We start from the raw sequence: 24,713 nt of genomic DNA, 5'->3' as shown, positions 1-24,713 counted from the left end.
CTTAATTGTGTCATAATATTAAATCAATCCTTATTTCTTAAGATATGATCAGATGTGTTTTTTATCTTTTTTTAATTATATCGATCATAAGAGCTGTATATTTATTTAATCCCACGTTTTAATGTAATTTGTGGAGAGCCAAAATAGACAGCGATTAAAAATGCAGGAAGGGATATAATAAATACAAATTTTTTAACTATGCTATTACATGCATAGGTAGGTACTAACTTCTAAGAAATTAAACGTTTGAGAAAACGTAAAAAAATATTTTATTTTAAATAGTATTCTTATGTTATAAAGGTATCGGAACGTTGATAAGTTCTTCGTAGGGGACAGCCAGGAAGAATTTTTTAATGGTATTGATAGCCAGTTCTACGGCGTAGTCCACGATAGGCTTCCCAAACTCTTCCGCAACGGTTTTCCAGTTTTCATTCAGGAAACTTAATACAGTGTCACCTGAAAAACAAATGGTAACATATGAAGTTTAACGGTAGTAAAGCGTACTAACTCCTACCTACTTCTAGTGGGAACCAGTCATGCGATCCCGCTCGAAGAGCCCTATTAAGACCAATTAACGTGTAGGAGACACTATATTTTTCTTTATTAAAATTTGTTGTTAATTATTTAATCAAATATGATGTGCGGTGTGACTTAACAAGTAGTGTGCCATGGAATATCATAAGCTTTATTTTATTTATTGTTACTTAGTCTAAATTATTTTACAGCTTCTGACAAACAGAATACAATGGTAAAGTTCTTGAGATGCGAGAGTATGCCTAAAATAGACCGTAATCTCTGATACTTAAATATTTGGATGTTGCTTATTCAATATTCTCTATTGTTATTGAAACTTTGTAAAATAAGGTATTTTCGAATTTATTTAACATTTATAATTATCAAAATGAAGCTAGTCAATTTATACTTCCCCCCCTGGCGATGGTGACCAGGGGTCCCGGGATCGTCGCGGTACAATTAGAAAATACCGTCGTGATCGGGGTGTACTTCTCTCCGAATCGGCCTACCGTCGAGTTCGAGCGGTTCCTGGACGGGCTAGAGGTGATCGCTCGTCACCTCTCTCCCCGTTCCGTGATACTGGCGGGGGACTTCAATGCGAAGTCTGTCGCTTGGGGTTCCCCATCTACGGACGCTCGTGGTAGGCTGTTGGAGGAGTGGGCGGTCGCGGCCGATCTCTGTATCGTTAACAGGGGCTCAGTCGCGACATGCGTGCGGTGGACAGGAGAGTCTATTGTGGACTTGACGTTCGCGAGCTCGTCCGTCGCACAACGCATCCTCGGCTGGGGCGTGGTGGTGGGGGCGGAATCGTTGTCAGATCACCGGTATATCCGGTTCGATCTTTCCGCTCCCACGCCAACACCGGCCGCAGGCGCTCGCGGGGTTAACCCCCCGCGGAGTGCATCCCGGTCATTCCCTAGGTGGGCATTGAAGCTCCTGAAGAAGGAGCTCCTGGTGGAGGCCTATGGTGGCGGCGTGGACGCCCACGCGCCCACACCCTTTCGACGTGGAGGCCGAGGCCGAATGGTTCCGCGGCGCGATGCACCGCATATGCGATGCCTCAATGCCCCGGGTCGGCTCTCGGCATTGCGGACGGCGGCAGTCTCCCTGGTGGTCGCCTGAAATTGCGAGACTGCGCGCGGTCTCCATTCGGGCGAGCCGCCAATGCGCTAGACACCGCCGTCGCCGCCACCTGCGGCGCGACGACCCCGTCGCGTTTGCGGAGGAGGAAACCCGGCTGCACGGCGAATATCGCGCTGCGAAGGACGCCCTGCGGCTGGCCATCAGGCGGGCCAAGGAGCAGAACATGGAGAGACTCTTGGAGGCGCTCGAAGCGGATCCATGGGGGAGCCCGTACAGGTTGGTGCGCGACAAGCTGCGCCCGTGGGCCCCCCCTATGACTGAGCGACTCCAGCCTCAACAGCTGCGGGACATCGTTTCGGCGTTGTTCCCGCAGGAGCGGGAGGGTTTTGTTCCCCCCGCTATGGGTGAGCCGTCGGACGCCATCGACGGTGAAGCCCCTGCTGAGGTGCCCCGTATTACTGGGGCAGAGCTCCGTGTGGCGGTTGTAAGGATGACTGCAAAGGACACGGCCCCCGGCCCGGACGGAGTCCATGGCCGGGTGCTGGCCTTGGCCCTCGATGCCCTAGGGGACCGGCTCCTGGAGCTATTTAATAGTTGCCTGGAGTCGGGACGGTTCCCGTTGCTCTGGCGGACGGGCAGACTTGTGTTGTTGCGGAAGGAGGGGCGCCCGGTGGATACAGCCGCCGGGTATCGTCCTATCGTACTGCTGGACGAGGTGGGAAAATTGCTGGAGCGTATTCTGGCTGCCCGCATCGTTCAGCACCTGGTCGGGGTTGGACCTGACCTGTCGGCGGAGCAGTTCGGCTTCCGGGAGGGCCGTTCGACCGTGGATGCAATACTTCGGGTGCGGGCCCTCTCGGACGAGGCTGTCTCACGGGGTGGGGTGGCGCTGGCGGTGTCTCTTGACATCGCCAACGCATTTAACACCCTGCCCTGGTCCGTGATAGGGGGGGCACTGGAGAGGCATGGAGTGCCCCTCTACCTCCGCCGGCTGGTTGGCTCCTATTTGGAGGCCAGGTCGGTCGAATGTACCGGGTACGGTGGGACCCTTCACCGTTTTCCGGTCGTGCGGGGTGTTCCGCAGGGGTCGGTTCTCGGACCCCTCTTGTGGAACATCGGGTACGACTGGGTGCTGAGGGGTGCCCTCCTCCCGGGCCTCCGCGTTATTTGTTACGCGGACGACACGTTGGTCGTGGCCCGGGGGGATGATTATAGAGAGTCTGCCCGTCTCGCCACAGCGGGGGTGGCCCTCGTTGTCGGGAGGATAAGGAGACTGGGCCTCGACGTGGCGCTCAGTAAATCCGAGGCCTTGTGGTTTCACGGGCCACGGAGAGCGCCACCTGTCGACGCCCACATCGTGGTTGGAGGCGTCCGAATAGGGGTCGGGGTGCAGTTGAGGTACCTCGGCCTCGTGTTGGACAGCCGGTGGGCTTTTCGTGCTCACTTTGCGGAGCTGGTCCCCCGATTGATGAGGACAGCCGGTTCTTTGAGCCGACTGCTCCCGAATATCGGGGGGCCGGATCAGGCTGTGCGCCGCCTCTACGCAGGGGTGGTGCGATCGATGGCCCTGTACGGTGCGCCTGTATGGGCTGAGCCACGCAACCGGGCCGCTATGGCTCGGTTCCTGCGCCGGCCGCAGCGCACCGTTGCTATCAGGGTCATCCGTGGATATCGCACCGTCTCCTTCGAGGCGGCGTGTGTGTTGGCGGGGACGCCGCCATGGGAGCTGGAGGCGGAGTCGCTCGCTGCCGACTATCGGTGGCGCAGCGAGCTTCGTGCTCTGGGCGTGGTGCGTCCCTCCAAAAGTGAGCTGCGGGCGCGGAAGGCCCATTCTCGGCGGTCCGTGCTCGAATCGTGGTCGAGGCGGTTGGCCAACCCCACGTGGGGTCTACGGACCGTTGAGGCGGTTTACCCAGTCTTTGATGACTGGGTGAATCGTGGCCGAGGACGCCTCACCTTCCGTCTGGTGCAGGTGCTGACTGGACACGGATGCTTCGGAAAGTATCTGCACCGGATAGGAGCTGAGCCGACGACGAGGTGCCACCATTGTGGACACGACCTGGACACGGCGGAGCATACGCTCGCTGTCTGCCCCGCTTGGGAGGTGCAGCGCCGTGTCCTGGTCGCAAAGATAGGACCGGACTTGTCGCTGCCTGGCGTCGTGGCGTCGATGCTTGGCGGTGACGAGTCCTGGAAGGCTATGCTCGACTTCTGCGAGTGCACCATCTCGCAGAAGGAGGCGGCGGGGCGAGTGAGGCAAAGCTCTCCTCACTACGCAGAAACCCGCCGCCGCCGAGCAGGGGGTCGGGACCGGGGTCTCGTCCGTAACCCGGCCCCCTAAGAGCTTCGGGCTCCACCCGTTTTTTGCGGGGAGGAGCTTAGGCGTGGGGCGGCGTGGTAGGTCGCGTTCCCCCGACCGCTCCGGGGGAAGGTGTAGCGCGGCGCTATCAATCGGGCTCTTGGCCCGTCGACCGAGGGAACCGGCGGTCATGTTGCTGGCGGCCGCCGGTCCGGCGTCTGGGGGACGGCGGTATGGATGTAATGTGCTCTGCGTAAACCCTGTCCCGCCGTCTCAATAACTCCGACTGGGTTCCCACCCGGTCCGGGGTAGGGCGCCGGCTGTGAGCGGCAGGAGTTTTTAGTGAGGTTCGACTCCCACATACCCCACCTGCCGTGCGGGTGGGGATCCGGCGATTTTCTCCTGTGGAAAAAAAAAAAAAAAAAAAAAGTCAATTTATACTAAGCAGGAAAAAAGTTGGTTGACAAACAGAAGAGATCAAAGAAGAGTTGTTCTAAACTGTTTTGCCTTCGTCTAAATATATAGATTATAATACTATAGATTATAATAATATTACTATTATATGTAAGATCTAATACGCAACGTAAAGCGATCGACGTAACCATCTAATACGTAACGTACGTTAAATAATATACTTACTAAGTTGTTTGCTCTCTTTGAATATGTTCTGCAAATCAAAGGAAACCCGGTCACCGTAATCGAAGGTGTATTTGTAGTTTCTCAATCCGAAGTGATGAAGTCCGTTTTTGCCTTTTATATATTTGGTGTTGATGTCTACTTTCATCCTCAGGTTAGCTAAAAACATATTTAAATGTATTATTATTTTTTATAATAGTTCGGAATTTTTTAGTTAAATAAGTTAACTAAAATAAATTTAATTTTTTAGTTTCTATAAGCACTCTGAGAATAGGCTTATTGAGAAGACCTATTCAATTCTCAATCATTAAAAAAAACAATGTATTTTAATTAGGAGAAGACCTGATTTGTTTTTTGGCATTAAATGAACCCGAATTTTTCTTGACAATCACAGAAACTACCGAAAATGAAGACTGGTAGCATTAACCGATGATTCCCAACATTTAAGAACCTTTGCAATTAATGCAGCATAAGATCTGAATCAGTTCAACAAAAAATTGTTGTGAGCCCATGTGATACGAACATTTAGTAGAACAACAAATTAATAACATCGTTAGAGCTTATTGTGCAGTAAGCTTAAGGACTTTTACACTATCACAGTTCGGACGAATGCAAAAAAACAAGGACTGAACATATTAATAAGTAATCAAATCGGGTCAATGATTATTGTTAATAAAGTTTATTTGAAGTTAAAAAAAAATACTCCAACTATTGTAATTGTATAAAATTAGCAGTGTACCTACATAGCAAATTAACTTATCTATTTTTACATTTAATAATTGTGTGTACATTTTTAGACATACGCCCACAAGCAAGTAGCCTTGTTTCAAGGCCTTATATGCCGTAAAATCAACTACAAAACAAAGCCTCATTAATATAAAAACTATGCATTCATTACGATACTGTGTAATCTGATTAAAATAATGTTTATTAAATTTGTTAAGCAATACGGCAAAGTTTCTACGATTTTTTTAGCAAATATTTAATATTATTTTGTACTTATTTTTGTTGTTAACTCAAACTGACACATCGCAATTCCAAATAATGTAAATTTGCCGCAGAATTTTGAAATCTAAATATTTTTATAAATTTAGTATTGAGTTAAAAATATTTAATTGATAATTTAATTTTATTCACCCCTACTCTACACTTTTTTTAATTCACATTACTCGTAACATTTAAATCAATGTTTTACTGTGCGCTATTACTGTGCTGTGCTGTGTTCATTGAATTTTGTGCAAGACACTTACTTAATTTTATCGTGGCATCACCCTCTCCGTTTATAGGGAATAATAACAGTCTTCCCACAGCTGTATATTGTCCTTTGATCGTTAAATTAGTGTGAAATTGGAGCACGAAATGTCGTTTATCTAATTCCGATCTGAAAATAAAGAAACCAGTTAATTTGATTTCAATGTAGATTTACACTTCCAGATTCCACAGAATGGCTTTGATTAGTATGATTCATGATGATATATTATTTGTGTTTTACCAGATAAATATTTCATGGTATTTTATCTTATTTCAATAATACAGAGTAGAATTATTTGTAACATGTAAAAAAAACAACTTTAATATATTTACATTTAACATTTTTTTATATGCACATAATGTTGTTACTACGATTTTTTTTTTGCAATTTCATCTTCGGTATTCAATCCAAATTAAACATGGTTACTATTAATAAAATGTTGAATAATTTTAATACAATGAAGAAATTTATATTTACACAGAAATAGTCCAAGCCTATTTTCAATTGTTTTACGGATCAAAAAAATACCAACAAAAAGTATTGTTAAAAAAACCGACCGAAAATCGTACCCAGAAGTATAACAGTTACATTACATTGCATTATAACATAACAGTTAGCAAATAAAATTTAAAATCATTACTTTTGTCTCGCATTTCAGTATCGACATAGCATTATAACATACCATAATCATTAAATACTGTATGATGTAATTATTATGTTACTTTAAAAATGAGTGACCCTTCAACTGATGCCTGTGTATCGACTAAGACACGTTTTGAGGGTTACTTTTATTCATCATGCCAATTTCCTATTCCTCAAGTCTTTATGTAGATTTATAACCCATAAAGCTTATTTTGATGCAACTAAGCCCTTAACTTCATATCTAATGATGGAAATATATCATTTATGAGCACCGGTTTGTATATCTAGCTAATTTTTTGTCTAGATATTAATACCTGCTTGTCGCCGAACAAACTCGTCCATTATCAAAGAGCTTCGTATGACAATTAGAATGTCTAGTCTATTCCCAGCGCATATTTAACTATTTCGGACAAATTACTGACAACCACGAAAAGCTAATAAAAGAGGGCCATATCGATGGGAATACCAGATGGACCAAGAACCTAGTGAAAATCGCTGGGTCACGTTGGATGCAGGTGGCAACAGACTGGACACACTGGACATCAGTTGGGGAGGCCTATGTTTAGCAGTGGACAGTGTACAGGCTGAGATGATGGTGATATCGATGGGAAAAGACTACGTGTCGATCGCTAACCTCTTGGTCAAAACTGATCGCATCACTCACCGGTATGCCCATAACTGAAGCATTAATGACTGCCAAAGATATAGAAACACGTGGAGAAGAATTTGCAACAAATTATCAAATAGCAGTGCTCAAACAAGACACGACCTTCAGAATTGATGTGAACTGAACCGTTTCAGAATGAATGATACATGCAAAGATACCATTAAAGATTAGTTACAAAAAATGCAAAATATAAACTAAAATTAAGCATCAAATTGTTTTTGCCTTGTAAACCAGTTTGCCGTGTTACGCAACTCAAGAGCTCGTGCTGTTAATGTTTATGGATTATTAAGCTTGTACACTGCGAGCATTCAACGGAAGATTTTTAGTCGAGTGCCCCAGAAGGGGAGTAATGTTTTTTGTCGAAACGTGCTCCAGTGCTCCTCACCTAATGCTATGATTTTTTTTTTTTTTTTTTTTTTATTGCCTTTGTAGGCAGACGGGCATACGGCCCACCTGATGGTGAGTGGTTACCGTCGCCCATGGACTTCAGCAATGCAAGGGGCAGAGCCAAGCCGCTGCCTACCGTAAAGTATGACCGTATGACCGCATGTACAGTGCAACAAGGTTTTACAAGAGAAAATTATCGGCGAGTTGGGAGCTCGCTGCGCGGGTGGGAATATGTGGGAGTTGAACCTCACTAAAAAGTCCTGCCTCTCACAGCCGGCGCCCTACCCCGGACCGGGTCGGAGCCCAGTGGGGCCACTGAGACAGTGGGACAGGGTTGACGCAGAGAAAATAGTTATCCAAACAATCCATCCCGCCGTCCTCCAGACGTCGTAACGGCAGCCGTCGACGACACGACCGCCGGTTCCCTCGGTCGACGGGCCGAGAGCTCGCCTTGAGGGCGTTGGCTAGGCTAGGCTTAAGCTGATTGGCTATGTCCATAAAACTACTAGTGTTTATGAGCGATAAGAATAGTGTTCGAGTATTTACATGATTCCCGTCCGCTATGACATTCCTAGTTCCTAGTTTAAAAGTAGTTTGAAAGAACTTAGCGGTAGGTGGCTAACTGGTGATGTTCCTGGCATGAATAATGATTAGGAGTCGCAGTAGTAGTAGTTAGATGCTAGCGAAAGAAAGATAGAATTATTGTATGGCACACACTGTCGTTTAAGAGATTTGACATACTTTCTTTTCTTTTTTTTATTGCTTAGACTGATGGACGAGCTCACAGCCCACCTGGTGTTAAGTGGTGAAGCCCATAGACATCTACAACGTAAATGCGCCACCCACCTTGAGATATAAGTTCTAAGGTCTCAACTATAGTTACAACGGCTACCCCACCCTTGAAACCGAAACGCATTACTGCTTCACGGCGAAAATAGGCGGGGTGGTGGTATCTACCCGCGCGGACTCACAAGTGGCCCTACCACCAGTACTTTACAAGTTATTAATAAAATTTAAGTTCGACTTATTTTATTTTGTTATTTCATACAGTATTCGTAGCATAGGTATTATAACTATATACTTGAATGTTTTGATCTCGCGATTTTAATAATTTTATATTTCAAATACATGACATATCAGTTTCTGTGATCGTTTTTTTTTATTGCTTAGATTGGTGATCGCGGACAACTTCGAAAGTCCTCGAAGTTAATTATGTTATCAACTCCTTATTTTATAGTATGTTCAATATCGGATTTGATGTTACTTCTTTCCAAATCGAGAAACTACCCGGCGTATTAAAATCAAATCCGTCATCCTTTATTTTATCCATTTATGGGTGAAATTTATAAAATCCTTTAGTGCTTGCTATAAATACCAAAATTTCATACGATAAATTTACGAGTTCGAGTTTCTATTTACTTAGTGTAGTAAGATGTAAGATTGTAAACATATTTTTTTTTATAATACTACATTTTTTCCGTACTTGTTATTAGTTCGATTTTTCATTTCATAACAAAATTTGATTAGACATCTATTATCTCAGTTTGTTTAGTAACTGCTACAATTAACGTTATTAATTACCTTTGTCATCTTATACCTCGTATAGTCAATAGCCAATAATCACACAGATAAACGTTCGTGTCATAAAATTTTTAATTTCATTATCTCAGTCTTTTAAATGTAATTTAATTATTGTTATGTGATCAATTTAAAATCCATAAAGATTCATATTTATAATACAATTTAGATAATTTGTATTGTTTACTTTTTTAAATAATCAAACTTTATTTATTATAAAAAAAAAGAACATAATATTCCTAACCTAAAGATAATTAAGATTTAGATAATTATTATCAACTGTACAAACAAGATAACAAAAACCCTGCCTATTTCTGCCGTGAAGCAGTAATGCGTTTCGGTTTGAAGGGTGGGGCAGCCGTTGTAACTATACTGAGACCTTAGAACTTATATCTCAAAATGAGTGGCGCATTTACGTTGTAGATGTCTATGGGCTCCAGTAACCACTTAATACCAGGTGGGCTGTGAGCTCGTCTACCCATCGAAGCAATAAAAAAAAGATTTGATTTGTATTGAATTTGTTGATTTGTATTTTATTGCATTAATTTGTGAATGAGTTCACCACTGCCACCAGGTCCACCTGGTGTTAAGTCGTTGTCGGAGTCGGTAGATATTATGACATGAAAGCCGTCGCCCACCTTAAGGCGTGAGGTCAAAGTCTTTTATATCAAAAGTCTCAAGCGTATTATATAATGATTGTCCCTGCATCCTGGCTTTTGCTGTCCTGCTATCCGCATATAATCACAATACGGTCCAAAATTAGTATTCATAAATTTTGAGAATGTAATTCTTTTTATGATACGTTGCTGTTCCTTCATCGGGAAAGTACCTAGTGAGTAGCTGTTAAGGATACACTTCCTTAGAATACTATTAGTCTGTATGCATGATTCGAATACTGGATATGAGTAAACCAGGAGTTTTATCTCTTAAGAAACAACTATGACTTTTCACTATTTTACAAAAACGAATTTCACAAGTTTGGAAGAATAGAGTGTCACAAATTAATTATATCTAATATTATTGTGAGTTCTGATCAAGGTATATATCATAAATTAGATAACTGAGGAATTAATGAAGCTGTTGATAATGCAAAATATAGACACATAAATTCAACACAATAGACTGTTTCCACAGACAAAGTGTGCACAATACAATACATCAGAGATTTTTAAAATATTGATATCGGGAAAGCGGCTATAATTTAATGTGGACTTATTACTTTGAAGATTTTATTATTTTCCCACACAACCCTATTTTCTACTCACGGGTATTTCATTTTTCAATCTTTCGTAAACCCATGCGATCGATGTTAACAACTTTCAAATTTATTCATAAAAAACAAATTTCATTTTACTTAACATAATTGAATCGACAAATATAAGGATCTTATTTACCTTTTAGATTCACGGCATTTTCAAAACGTGTTTCGTATTCAAGTCTTCCTTGACCCAACTAAGTGAACTTTAGTCTCGATTTGTCTTTATTACCTTCATAGAATATACATGACGAAAATGTTGCATGAGCGTGAGGTGTTCTTATGTTAACAAGGGCAGATTACAATGCGACAAATCAGCACAAGAACTGTGAGGATTAATTTAAGGCCACCGCTTTTGTTTTTTTAATGGAGTACGTGAAATATAGCTCACGCTTCAACTGCTGTTGTGCGGTATGTTATGCGGTTAAGTTACAAAATAATAGAAATGTTTTCATTTTTAAGACAGGCCCGCCTTAAGAATGAAAAGAAAATTTTAAAACAGCACGATGTCTTGTTGAACTTTGTTGAAGAAGAGCAATTGTGGTTTAGAATTTTTCGATTTTCAAGCGAAAGTGTCTCTAATGCTACATGTTGGTTCATTTGTTTCATTATGCTTAGATTACGGCTTGAATGACGTTACGTGGCAATCGAATTATCCACTTATACGTGCCCAAGGAATTAGGGCAAAATATGGACAAAACGCTTTTAATTGTAAACGAATGATAATAACTACAGTAATAACTGCATGGTAATCAATATGTCGATTTGTACTTTAATCAAAATAGAAATCAGTAGACTAGGGCAATAGAGAAGAAAGTGCATTCTAAAGTGTACGCCTACAGAATAAAAAGTTAAAACAGACCATCATTCAACGTGTTGGGGCTGCGGTGTGTGGAAAGACAAACCTACTAAACGATCCCCCAGACGCGTTTGCAATTTAAGGTCCAATTTTCAGCGATACATAGCTTGGAAATGGGATGAGAGGGGGAGGCATAACACTAGATCAGATTGTTTCCCTTTGACCCTAACCCGACGGCCCTCTCAGTTGACTGAGATACCCCTACCACGAAGTAAGATCTGAGAAAGTTGTGTTCTATGCCCAGGTTTCTCTTTATCACAATTACCGCATACTGACTAAGAGGCGAATTAGTACGCTACCTGCCACGTTTCACCAAAATCTTTGGAGTTAAGCAAAACAACTTACATAACATTATCGACTATGCAGTTTTTAAATCCAGATACTTTTCCTTGAAGGAAGGTGACTTTGACACCGCTCAACGGTATGGACAGCTCCTCGATCACGAACGGGTCTAATGTCGGAATGTCAAGTTCGGGAATACCCCTTACGAAATGCGGAACCGCGTCCTGTGTTGCCTTCACTAAGCATTCGCTGGACGTGTCGTTACATGGATGTATGTAGTCAGCTGAAATTAATAAATGAAATGAATAAATACATGTTAATGTTAGGACTTTCATCAAATTTCTATCAATACCATTGCACTATGAAATATTATTTCTAATAACTAGTGGACCCGGCGAACTTTGTTGCGCCACACGGTTTGTTTCAAACACATCAACCGGTCAACTTCAAAATTCTACTATAATTAACCATAGAAAATTTTACGTTTAGCTGTCAGTTGCGTTTTGTTATTCCATATCAGTTGCGTTTTGTTATACCACGTTTTATGTCACGTCCCATGGGAACGTGATAAAAAGTATCTTATGTCTTTCTCCTGGTTCTAAGCTACCTCCCCACCAATTTTCATCCAAATCAGTTCAGCCGTTCTTGAGTTATAAATAGTGTAACTAACACGACTTTCTTTTATATATATGGATTACTATTACACTTAGAAGATCTACAGAAATTTGTTTAGCTAGCTATAAATTAAAATATACAGACTAATAAGGGCTTCAGAAGGTTCTAGTTTCCATCACTAGCGATCTAACACGGCTGGGAGGATATGATAACACTACCTCTGTATGTAAAACTGCAATCACTCGTTTGAGTTTAAAGGCTTTAAGTCCTTCAGATTTACACTTATGCCTGAAGAATATTAGTGGCCTTTTTATTCATATTGGTTGGTTTTCAATACCAATACATAAAAATAATGATTATATGGTTACTAACCAATATGCTTATGTAGTCACAAAGTACAGAGATAAGTGTTTGGAAAAAAATGTCGATACTATTAGTCTATACCATTAGGGTCTAAAACCAAGGTAGACCGATTTTTTGACTCCCAAAATTTTACCCCCGCAATCTTCAATATATTCGTTTCATCTTGATCATAACGTTTGCAAAAGTGCCGAAATATCGAGAACATATTAAATGTGGAAATTCTGATTTTTTTATTGTCAAAATGGATGAACGAGCGTACGAACCGCTTAGCGTTAAGTAATTACCGGAGCCCATAGACATCAACAGCCCAAATGCCCCAATTGAAAAATGAGTTTTAACTCTCACTTCTATAGTACAATGTCTGGCCCTTCCAACCAAAATGCATTACTGTTTTACAGCCAAAATAGATATGGTGATGGTACCTAACCGTCGTTTCTCGCAAGATGTCCTACCAGCGGCAACAACCTACCACAAGAAACCTTTGAATAATGTGATCTAAAGTATAAAGATACTACATTAAAAGCAACAATTATTAAAGTCGAAGCCTGCCACGCTCCGCTGAGTTTTCAAATATACGAAACACTTCAGGCACTGATTTGACTGTGGCCTTGGTATTGCTGATGCGTATGGTTAGGGGTCACTATGGTGATCTGCCCACAAAGGCAACAAAAAAATACAAGCATTTGTTGAAAATGCATTTCGTCAAATTGCGTTAGTTATGAAACTAATTTTAAAGATTAGATTAAGGTAATATATCGCTGCGATGTTCCACTATGATGAGCACGGTTTGAAGTATTATGAAATACGAAAACAAAACAAACAGAAATGATATTTGCATGTTTAAGCAACACGTGAAAATACCTCTTCTAATTCGATAGCACTGATTTAAAAACCATCACTGAAGTACTTAGAATAAATGCTAAGCTAAATCATATTTAGATCACAGGCTTGGATGCACAAGTAGATCTACTTCTATTTTTCAAATCAAATCAATAAATCTATATCCAATTTTTTTTTTTTTTTTTTTATTGCTTAGATGGGTAGAATCATTTACTGTGGGTTCCATTAATAACAATGTCTAGAATGTTACTCGGAAAAACTTCATCATCAGCCTGCGGCAGTCCACTGCTGGACATAGGCCTCCCCCAAAGCTCGCCACTGAACTCGATCTTCGGTTCCACGCATCCAGTTACTGCCAGCTGCCCTGCGCAGGTCGTCGCTCCATCTAGCAGGAGGGTGTCCTACACTACGTTTGCCGGTTCGCGGTCTCCACTCCAGAACACGTCTACCCCAACGGTTATCGGTTCTGCGACATATGTGACCAGCCCACTGCCACTTCAGCTTACTAGCTTTGCGAGCTATATCGATCACTTTGGTTTTTGCCCGAATGACCTCATTGCGTATTCGGTCTCGCAATGACAAACCGAGTATAGCTCGCTCCATAGCTCGCTGAGTAACTTTTAATTGGTGGACTAGTCGCACAGTCAGTGTCCACGTTTCGGCTCCGTAGGTAAGCACGGGTAGGACGCACTGATTATAGACCTTTGTCTTCAGACATTGTGGTATGAGCGACGAAAAGACCTGACGAAGCTTCCCGAACGCTGCCCAGCCTAACTGAATCCTTCTGGTCACTTCCTTTTCAAAGTTGTTTCTACCTAGTTGTAGGGTCTGTCCCAGGTAGACATACTCTTGAACAACTTCGAGAGGTGTACCGCCAACATCGATTGGTCTCGGAATGACGTTTCCGTTAAACATTACCTTGGTTTTATCCAAGTTCATTCCGAGGCCAACCCGTTATGATGCGTTAAGGCTGTGCACCATTTCTTGTAAATCCTGCAGCGATTCCGCCATGATGACGATATCATCGGCAAAGCGAAGATGTGAGATGTACTCGCCGTTTATGTTGATGCCGCGTCCGTTCCAGTCCAGAGTCTTGAAGACGTCCTCCAGTGCGTTTGTAAGCAGTTTCGGGGATATAATATCTCCCTGTCTTACACCTCTGCGCAACTGGATTGGTCTCGTCTGGTCTTTCTGTACTTGGACGGTCATTGTAGCGGCATCGTACAGGCATCTTAGTGCATCGATGTATCGCCAGTCACCTTGACACCGCTGCAAAGATTCCAGAACAGCCCAGGTCTCGATCGAGTCAAAGGCTTTCTCGTAGTCCACAAACGCCAGACATAGTGGCAGATTATACTCTTCAGTCTTCTGTATAATCTGCCGAACTGTGTGAGTGTGGTCCACAGTACCAAATCCTCTTCGGAATCCTGCCTGTTCCGGAGGCTGGAAGTCGTCAAGTCTCTGAGCAAGACGATTTGTTATGACTCTTGAAAACAATTTGTAGACGTGGCTCAGGAGCGAGATGGGGCGATAATTCTTCAAAAGTGTTTTATCTCCTTTCTTAAAGAAAAAGACAACTATGCTCCTGCTCCACGCCCTTGGAGTTTTACCAGTAAAGAGGACAGTGTTGAAGAGCTTCTGGAGCTCCCTAATAACAGGAAGACCTCCTGCTTTCAAGAGCTCAGAAGTAACACCATCTTCCCCCGGGGCCTTTCCGTTTTTAAGATTTTCAAGAGCCATTCCGATCTCGTCTACACTAATCTGTGGCAGCTTGTCGGTGTAGTGGCGGGACAGTGTGGCTCGGATATCTGCTGGGTCGGAGACAGGCTTAGTTGCTTTGGAAGTATAGAGGCCTCCGTAGAAGTCCTCAAGTTCCTTGAGAATCTCCGGTTTGGAGGTGAGAATTTGGCCATCCTTTTTGGTCAGTTTTGTAAGGTGGCTTTTACCAAGACGCTGCATGAACACCTTGGCTCCTCGGTTTTGCTCGATTGCGTCATTGATCCGCTGAGTATTGTACCGTCGGAGATCGCGTCGTATCAGCGTCCTGATTTTCTTATTAAGAGCCACCTTCTCTGATTGTGTGGCCTGTGTGTTTTCTCGCCTTTCTTCCATTAGCCGGAGAGTCTCGGATGATAACTTTGATGTTCTGCCTGTACGACACAGTCTCGGAAAAACTTAGATTTTTGTAAACTAAATTCCTCTATTGATTTGATTATTTTAAATATTAAATTGATTTTAAAATATATTGTCTCTAGAGACATGCACCAAATACGCGATTAAGCAATAATGTCTAGACCAATATTTCTTGATCGCGTATTTGGTGCATGTCTCTAGAGACAATATATTATTATTTTAAAATCAATTTAATATTTTAGACATTATTGCTTAATCGCGTATTTGGTGCATGTCTCTAGAGACAATATATTTTAAAATCAATTTAATATTTTAGACATTATTGCTTAATCGCGTATTTGGTGCATGTCTCTAGAGACAATATATTATTATTTTAAAATCAATTTAATATTTTAGACATTATTGCTTAATCGCGTATTTGGTGCATGTCTCTAGAGACAATATATTTTAAAATCAAATTAATATTTTAGACATTATTGCTTAATCGCGTATTTGGTGCTTCTAATAATTTTATGATGTAGACAGACATTGAACGACATTCTTTTCGCGTAATTTCCCCTGGGAAGTACTGTGATTCGTGCGATTAAGTGCTAAATTCACGATTGTATCATGATTATGCACCAATTTAAATAATGCTTTCTTTGTTAGGCAGAATTTTGGATATAAAAAATATTTGACAGAATACAGATTATCTGAAGTTTTTTTTTTTAATTTTATTGCTTTGATGGATGGACGGGCTCACAGCCCTTCTGATGTCAAGTAGTTACTGGAGCCCATAGACATCTACAACGTAAATGCGACACCCACCTCGAGATATAAGTTCTAAGCTCTCAGTATAGACACAACGGCTGCCCTACCCTTCAAACCGAAACGCATTACTGCTTCACGGCAGAAACAGGCAGAGTGGTAGTAGCTTCCCGTGTGGACTCACAAGAGGTCTTACCATCAGTAATTACGCAAATTATAATTTTGCGGGTTACCTTTACCTAAAAAACAGGTTGAATTACGAGCAGTTAAGAGTTGAACATTAACTATTTATGTTTCGAAACTCGGCGCGTGGCACTCTTTTAGTTCTGCCCAGAGCGGTATCTGTTCGGTAATATGTTTACCGATGATCATTACTGGAGTCTGGTAGTACTATATTAGTCCAGTTTCACCAGCACAGGTTCCTGGTGAAACTGGAAAAGGCCTCAGGGCCGCCAGTAATCCTTCAATCATTAAAAAAGGTACTAACTACCATTTGGCCTTTCTACAGCGAAGCAGTCAAGCTTTCTAATTTGATATATAAGTAAAACAGCCAGTTATTTAATATATATAGGTATAATACAATATGTGCAATTGTGATTTCAAACTCATGTCTTTAAATAGGCGGCGGCTTTTTTTTAAATTTTTTTATTGCCTTTGTAGGCAGACGAGCATACGGCCCACCTGATGGTGAGTGGTTACCGTCGCCCATGGACTTCAGCAATGCCAAGGGCAGAGCCAAGCCGCTGCCTACCGCTAATCATTGTAATATCAGGCTTTATCATTGTAATATCCTATGGGACCCGATAACATCAATTATAACAAAACCACATATCTAATAGCTCCAACCGAGAATCAAGCCTGATGTAGTAGTTAGAGTCAAAACTAAACCAACGAGGCGAATAATTAGTATTATAACAATTAAATACTATCAGGATCCGCGGTGGCTGTCGTTAATTGTGTGAAAAACATTGATAAATTTAAATTACTCGCGCACCATATTCGCACACCACATACATACACGCATGGTATTTTGGATAGTTCTCTGTCAGAAGCCTTCCTTGGAATGTCAACTGCTGTACCAAACTTTATCATAATAGGGTGAATATTTTATTTTTTATTTATTTACTAGCTGATCCGGCAGACTTCGTAGTGCCTCAATCGATAAAGAAAAGACCTAAACTTTTGTATAAAATATACTTAAAACAAACAAAAGGAATCCGTCCGACGGGGGACACATCGAAGGAAAAACAAAATTGTCATTTTTTTTTTATTCCGAGCATTTTTATATTTATTTATCTTTTGAACCTTCCCTGGATTTCCACAAATAATTCAAGACCAAAATTAGCCATTTCGGTCCAGCCGTTCTCGAGTTTTAGCGAGACTAACGAACAGCAATTCATTTTTATATATAGATTATTGAAGGATCACTGGTGGCCCGGAGATCTTTCCAGTTTCACCAGGACAGGTGGGCGAGCAAAGGCTCAGCCAGGAGGGGTGGGATTTGCTAACAGCCGGCCGAGCGCCTCCGAAGGAGACCTACCAACTCAAGAGCAACTACTTCGTGAATGAATAGGATGAATAGTTTAAGAACGCATAAAGGACATAATGTATAGATACATTAGTACAAATTTTGATTTTTATTAAAACTATATTTTTAAAATGCTCGTTCTTCGTTCACGCAACAATGTAAAAAGTATAACCGCCGTGCGGAAATATATAATTAATTACAAATCCAATACCTTTGCAACCACGGAGTGCCTTTATATACAAGCGCACAGAGGGATAATTATTTCAAAAAACATTTGTTGGGTTTAATTATTCATCGTATATGCCGCAGAGTGGTTCTTGTTGTAAAAACATCTAAGGCTTTACACAGGCTCCACTTTTTTATCTGATGTATGTATCGAAAACTGTATTAAGCGTAAATAAGATCAAAATTTTAGTGTTTTTAATCGAATAGCTTAGAGCAGTTGGTAACTGAGATATTAAACTTTTTTTTAAGTATTATCGTTAGGTAAATATATTTTGTGGAGGAAACATTTGGATAATGCAATTGAAAATAATTAAACGCAAATTAATTTTCGAGCCTCTTGTTCATTTAAAAGAACGTTTATTATTTTCATATTGAATGTTTGTATAATTTTTCGTAATTATGTGGTGTACAAAAATTTGCACGTTCAATGATAAATCGCAAACGAATCTCGCATAAATTATTCGAAGCGATAAAATTACTTAATTCTATTTAGCCTTGGCTTAATATTCACTGACCTCAATATAAATAAAAAAAAAAGTATAAAATTTTATTATATCATTATTACTGATGAACGTAAATATTACGAAGGCGATTGTCGGGTTCATAAAAAGCTTAGTGTCATAATGCTAATTGATTGTACTGGTTATTAAAGTTTTATAACAACCATTAACATTGGCCTCAAGCAAGTCATTGTTTAAAATGGTTTCCTTGGTTTTCTTATGTTTATATATAGGCTTACTAAGAACGAAACTATGTATAAATAAACCCGAATATTTATTTTCAAAAAGCCATTTCAACAATTTAATACTTATACCTATTTTTGTATGTATCTATTTGTTGTTGTATGTATCTATTGATTTATTTATTCATTCAAATATCAATCAAAGACTATTGGACTTTTTTTGTTTGTTTTGTTATAATTTAAATCTATAAACGTATTGAATATTATTTATTTAACATAGGTATATAAAATTTAGGCTCCCTACAGTGATAGTAACCGATTAGATTCTTCACAGAAATGGTAAGCATGGTATGGTATGGTGTAATGGTATGGTAGGCAGCGACTTGGCTGTACCCTGGCATTGCATCGCGACGGTAACCACTTACCATCAGGTGGATACGGCTCACCTCGTTTGCCTACAAAGTCAATTAAAAAAGCGCGGGAATGGGAGTTTAACAACGCGGTGACGTTAATATTGATAAACCAAATCGAATGATAAAAAAAATTAAAACAACTTGTTCCGTTGGATTAGATAGCTTCAACAATTAATAAGTCAGTGTCTAAACTGTGTAGTGGATAATTGCGTCGATCATGACCAGAAGCATCAGTTATTTGTAAATTAAAAACACGCTTTTTGGGTACATAATATCTCACGAATAAAAGAAAATATAAAAAGATAGATAATTAAAAACACTTACGTGCTAATTTTGTTGAGCCGCTGCGGAAAAAAAGTAGAAGAATACTTAACGTAATACCATAAACAGACATGTGGAAATTCATTTCAAATGTTGATTAAAAATAATAATTCGAAATCAAAGTTCTACAAATAAAGCCGGAATCAGAACTGGATGCAGCGGCGACATCGACTGCTATATATTGACTAAATACAAAAATATTGATCATAGACCTTCAGCTCTCGGCGAGTTTGTAGGTCGATCTAAGCATGTCTTATGGATGTTTGTTGCTCTTACAAAAATACGTCTAAAGCTAAAAGCAAAAAGTGCATTTTCGCTTGCTGGTTTCCATTGACCGTTGTCGAATTTCGAATATTTTCGACGTAAACTTTAAAATACTAAAAAGTTTGTGATGATATGGTCATTGACCACCAGATATTAATTAAGTGGAGCTAGCTTTAGGCCCGTAGCTTCGCTTGCGAGAACATGACATCTCCTTCTTCAAACGAGCCTTGTGGAGAGTTAAGCGGAAGGCAGCAGCTTCGCTCTGCCCCTGGCAAGCTGACGTCCATGAGCGATGGTAACCACTCATCATCAGGTGGGCCGTATGCTCGTTTGCCTACAAGGGCAATAAAAGAAAAAAAATATCGTGTGGTCAGAGCCGCGTGCCCAGCAGTTGAACGAACAGTAGCTTAAAATATTATCTTTCCCCATAGTTTAAACTATTTCCTTATATTTCAGTTCTGTTAAAACGTAGGGACAAATAGAGGTACTTGCGTAGGAATAAAATTATTCGCTATACAACTATGTAGCTTAAAAATAAAATTAAAACTACTTTTACGGCTTAATCTCGTGTTTTTAATTGTCAATATTTCTTTTCGACTATTTTCACAGTCTTCGTGTTGACCGAGGACTGCTATTCAATGATGTTTCTAAAAATATATATTATACTAGATCTCTAAGTCTCACTCCCTATGGCATATTTAAAAAAATAAATTTCATAGTTTTTAATTAAACAGATTTGTTCTAAATAAATCTATAATTTGTATAATTGTAGTTCCATAGACGCACGCAAAAAAACAAACGTACAGAAAATATTGTTATTTTTATTTGTCTTGCATAGATCTACTTTCGTTACCCCTTCCTTTTGTTTGCTTTTCATTCCATTTAAATGCGAACGAGCTCAGCGCAAACCTGATTTTTAGTGGTTACCGGAACCTATATACATATTAAAACGTCATTTATATCACTCTACTTGAGACATGAGGTCTAAGCCTTCAGCAGCTGTCCCAGTCTTCCAACTGATCGCATTACTGCTTCATGGCAGAAATACGCAGGATAGTATCGGTAGTCGATGTATCGCGGGCTCACAAAACGGTCTACCATCACTAATTAAGCAAATTCTTCTAGAAAGTATAGATTTTTGGCAGTGTTTTTCAATGTACAGACACCGGACTATACTGATTTATTATACCTATGTATTGATAGTGGAAACATTGATTATTTTAACCGGAGCCTAAATGATAATTGCTAGTGACATATCGACCTCTAGAGGATGCTGTCAATTAATGAAATAATACATCTTGAATCATTACAGCGTGTCATTTCGTTTCGAATATGCACACCTATTATGATTGCATTATCCGGGTGATGTAAGGCCGGCTATCCTCGACCCACGCTGGTTCTGACCCACCGTAGAATAACTCACTTTAACCGGCGTCATCTAGGCGGGCTTCGGATAGCCTGCCGACCGAGAGCGCTGGTGGTCGTGGCGCCGACGACCGCCGGTCCGGCGTCTCGAGGGGGGGAGGGTGATGGGATAGATGTGCTGCGCACTAAACGCTTCACTCTCCCCCCTTTACCTTTTCATGAGTTCTGTCTCATGGGAGGTTTGGACGTTGGTTGTTGAGCGATAGGAGGTTTTAGTCTGTTCAACTCCGACATGCTCCGCCCGCGATCCCCACTGGAGGGTGGAAGTCCGGCGATTTCCTCCTGACCAATAAAATAATAATTATGATTACATTATTAGTTATGGTAACCGAAAGAACTACGTTTTCGGTCATAATTTACCCAGTCTCCCCATTCGGTTCCAAAACCAGGCGAATATGTTTTTTCCTTTAGATGGAAGGAGAAGTTCACGACCCAGCTGGTGCAAAATGGTAATTAAACTATTGCCTTAAGACATCGAAACGTGAATAAGTAACCGCTTTGATGTATGATGAGGTTGATGTTTATGTATTATACAACGACAGTCCTATTTTTCAAACCATAAAATAAGCATTTTGGTAAATTCCTTCTATTATACACAATATTATGGTAGGCAATCGTGAACACTTACCAGATGCATATTAGTTAGAAAAATCGGTGACTGTTTTATTTGTATTCTGACGTAATTATGCTCCTCGATAATAATAGTACACTAGGTGTCGGCTTGATCTTTACGACTAGTTAAATCTCCTCGAATTTCCAGGATGGGCCGCCGGGATTGAATCCTTTGATTGAGCATTGCTACACGTGCTCAGTAGCGTGTAACTATTTTATACTTTCTATGGTGACACCCCAGTACAATCAGTGATGGTTGTGTTTAAGATTTTATAAATAGCTCTCAATGCTATATAGCTGACGTTGACACTTGAAGAAATTTGCGATTGACGCAATAACGACTATCCATCATTTAAACGGGAAATCGTTCCTTTTGTATGTTATTTGTTACTCTAAATCGGTGTCCAATTCCAAGGCTTATCTGGAGTTAATGGTTGCAGAAGCAAATACGAACTCAACAAAGTGAACACTATATTATAACACATAGTCGAACATTGGCAAATCTATTGTACTGTTTCAGTTTCATTTATCAAAGAACGTTCGTTTCATGTCAGTCAAATAGTCCCCGAAATATTTACATGGGCATTTTTATTGCCTTTTTTTCTATTTTTGTGTTTTGTGCATATCTGACTCAAATGATACTCTGTAGAATATGTATTGTATGTCGATACCAAATCAAATTAATTTAATGATAGATAAATCACATAATTCAAGTAATAAAAAAAAAGAACACAATATTCCTAACCTAAAAGTACATGTTATTATCCGCAACATGCTTCGTCAGATTACAGAAATAAAGTTATCAGCAACATGCTTCGTCAAAAAGTACAATACTTACTTTCAGCTGCAAGCGTCGTCATAGAATTGTTGTTGATAGTTTTAGCAAAATTGTAAAAGAGTGCCATTAGAAATAGCACACTATTTGTTTAAACTAATATGAGTTAAAACATTGTGTTCGACAAACTCTGTCAAGAAAGTATCGGGAAAAGATTAATAATACACCAAGTGTTAGTTATTCATCAAAATTTATAACGAACACATACGCCAACGAATAATTCAATAATCAAAGTATTTTTTAGCGCTTTTTTCAGGAATTGAGCTCAATTCATTTTCATTTTCATTTTCTAATCCATTTTCATTTTCTAATGCAGAAACGCGCGGCACGGAAGACGTTAGTCGTTAGCGTACGTTAGTCTTTTGAATAACCTGTGTCAGCGTGTGGATGTGGTGTTTTTTTTTATTCCTTAAATCGAGCTCACGGCCCACTTGATGTTAAGTGGTTACCGGAGCCCATAAACATCTGCAACGTAAATGTCGCCACCTACCTTGAGATAATAGTTCTAAGGTCCCAATTTTTACAGTACAACGGCTGCCCGGTCTTGCGGAAGCTGGAACTCGTCAAGTTTAAAGGCCAAGCGTAAGCTTGGGGAATAGCTTTTAATTATGTTTAAGAAATGAAATAGGCCTGTAGTTCTCAAGGAGAGTACGGTCCCATCTTAAAGTAATGACAGTACCCTTGCTCTAAGCTTCCAGTGTAGTCGTTTTTTGGATGATGGAGTTGAACGTTGTGCCCAAGTGGTTGAGAGCTGGTGTACCACTTGCCTTTAACAACTCGATACTGATTCCATCATCTCCGGCGGCTTTCTTGTTTTTAAGCTGTTCCAAAGCAGTCCTTATTTCCTCTATACTGATGCTGTATATGTCTTCACTATAGTGGCGGACTAAGGGGACTCGGTGATCATTCTCTGGGTGGGCAATGGATTTGGAGCCGTGTCTGTTATCAGTTACATAACATATCTGTTAAGCCCTTTACTACTACCTCACACTACTTTAGCAATATTTTTAATTGTTAGGAAAACGTGTATGTAGCTACCTTTAAATTAAAAAGTTTAAGGTCATTTTTTTGCATCAAGAACCTTGTAATTAATACAACGGAAGACCTATATTTTTTACAAACACATTTGATGATTATGGTTTATATTTTCAAATAATTATTTTAAAATTAAAACAAGACAAAAAACTTCGAATGAGAATTAGTATCCGTATAAACAAGACACATAGAACAAAACACGCAGAATAGGAATTATAAAAGATGTTTTTGTTAATCCCTAATTATGTGAAGAATTATTAAATTAAGTTGGTTTTATTTTTGAATGGGGTCGATTTTAGTTTCTAATTTATTAAACTTTATTTGAAAGTATAGTGTGAAAATACATTTTGATATTTTGAATCAGATTTTCAGTCACATAGCCGTAGATAAGATAGCTAATTATCACGTGAAGGCTTACAGTTAATGTCTTCTCGAGTACTGAGTGATGAGCATTTTTTTTTTTTTCTTCGGATCTTATGGACCCGTCAACGTGATTGTGGTGTCTGTAATAATTGTTACTTTTCTGTGGTGTGAGATGAAGTCGTCTTGGCCTAAAGGATAAGACGCCCAGTGCATCGAGCGATGCGATTGTGCTGGTCTTCGAATCCTACAAACTGGTAACATTTTTGGAACGAAATTCCTTACGGCAGGCTTGGAGGAGATAGGGATAGTTGCTGCGCGACCGAACTGAAAAAAATGTGACAGTAATATATAATTAATAGAACTTCTTTACCAAATCCATTTTTTATTTTAATATTATTTATTCGATTCTATTACTTGATTTCAAAATAAAACGATTATACTATCATCTTTGCCGGTTCAAATTTATAGCGTCGAAAATAACTATCAATTGTTCATAGCTTATGAACGGGTAGAGACGTAAAGAAATTCAAAAGGTGGGATTTATACCCATACACCATGCCCTCATCTGATTCTACAGAACTACATAAACATATGGAGGCACCGGTCGATAGAAAATTTATTATCAATGCAACGATTGGCGGCCTTGTCGCTCAAATTGCCTTATTTACTAAAAACGACAGAGCAGAATAAAAAAAACAGATATATTTGATTTTCACGTAAAAAAATTGTTAGTAATAATAAACATGGGGCAGTTGTAGTTTATTCTTCTTTCGGCCTTTCGATAAAGTTCTAATGACACACCGCATTTTTTTTTTATGATTGTAGGATTACTGGTGGAACTCTTTGTCGAGTTCGACGA

At 40.2% G+C, this 24,713-nt stretch overlaps 1 protein-coding gene across 1 annotated transcript; it reads right to left on the bottom strand.

Moving 5' to 3' along the window:
- Positions 1 to 251: 251 nt before the first annotated feature.
- Positions 252 to 19,508, bottom strand: LOC114245599 (circadian clock-controlled protein daywake). Its single transcript, XM_028177828.2, has 5 exons — positions 19,324 to 19,508; positions 11,517 to 11,736; positions 5,782 to 5,912; positions 4,535 to 4,690; positions 252 to 456 (listed from the first exon to the last, which is right to left on the bottom strand). The coding sequence occupies exons 1-5, from the start codon at positions 19,403 to 19,405 to the stop codon at positions 293 to 295; spliced, it is 753 nt and encodes a 250-aa protein (XP_028033629.2). The 5' UTR covers positions 19,406 to 19,508; the 3' UTR covers positions 252 to 292.
- Between the last annotated feature and the right edge of the window lie 5,205 nt (positions 19,509 to 24,713).

Source organism: Bombyx mandarina, chromosome 23, assembly GCF_030267445.1.
Source record: "Bombyx mandarina strain Sakado chromosome 23, ASM3026744v2".
Lineage (NCBI taxonomy): Eukaryota > Metazoa > Arthropoda > Insecta > Lepidoptera > Bombycidae > Bombyx > Bombyx mandarina.
Note: the sequence above shows the minus strand (reverse complement) of the source record. Positions and strands in the feature narration are given on the sequence as shown.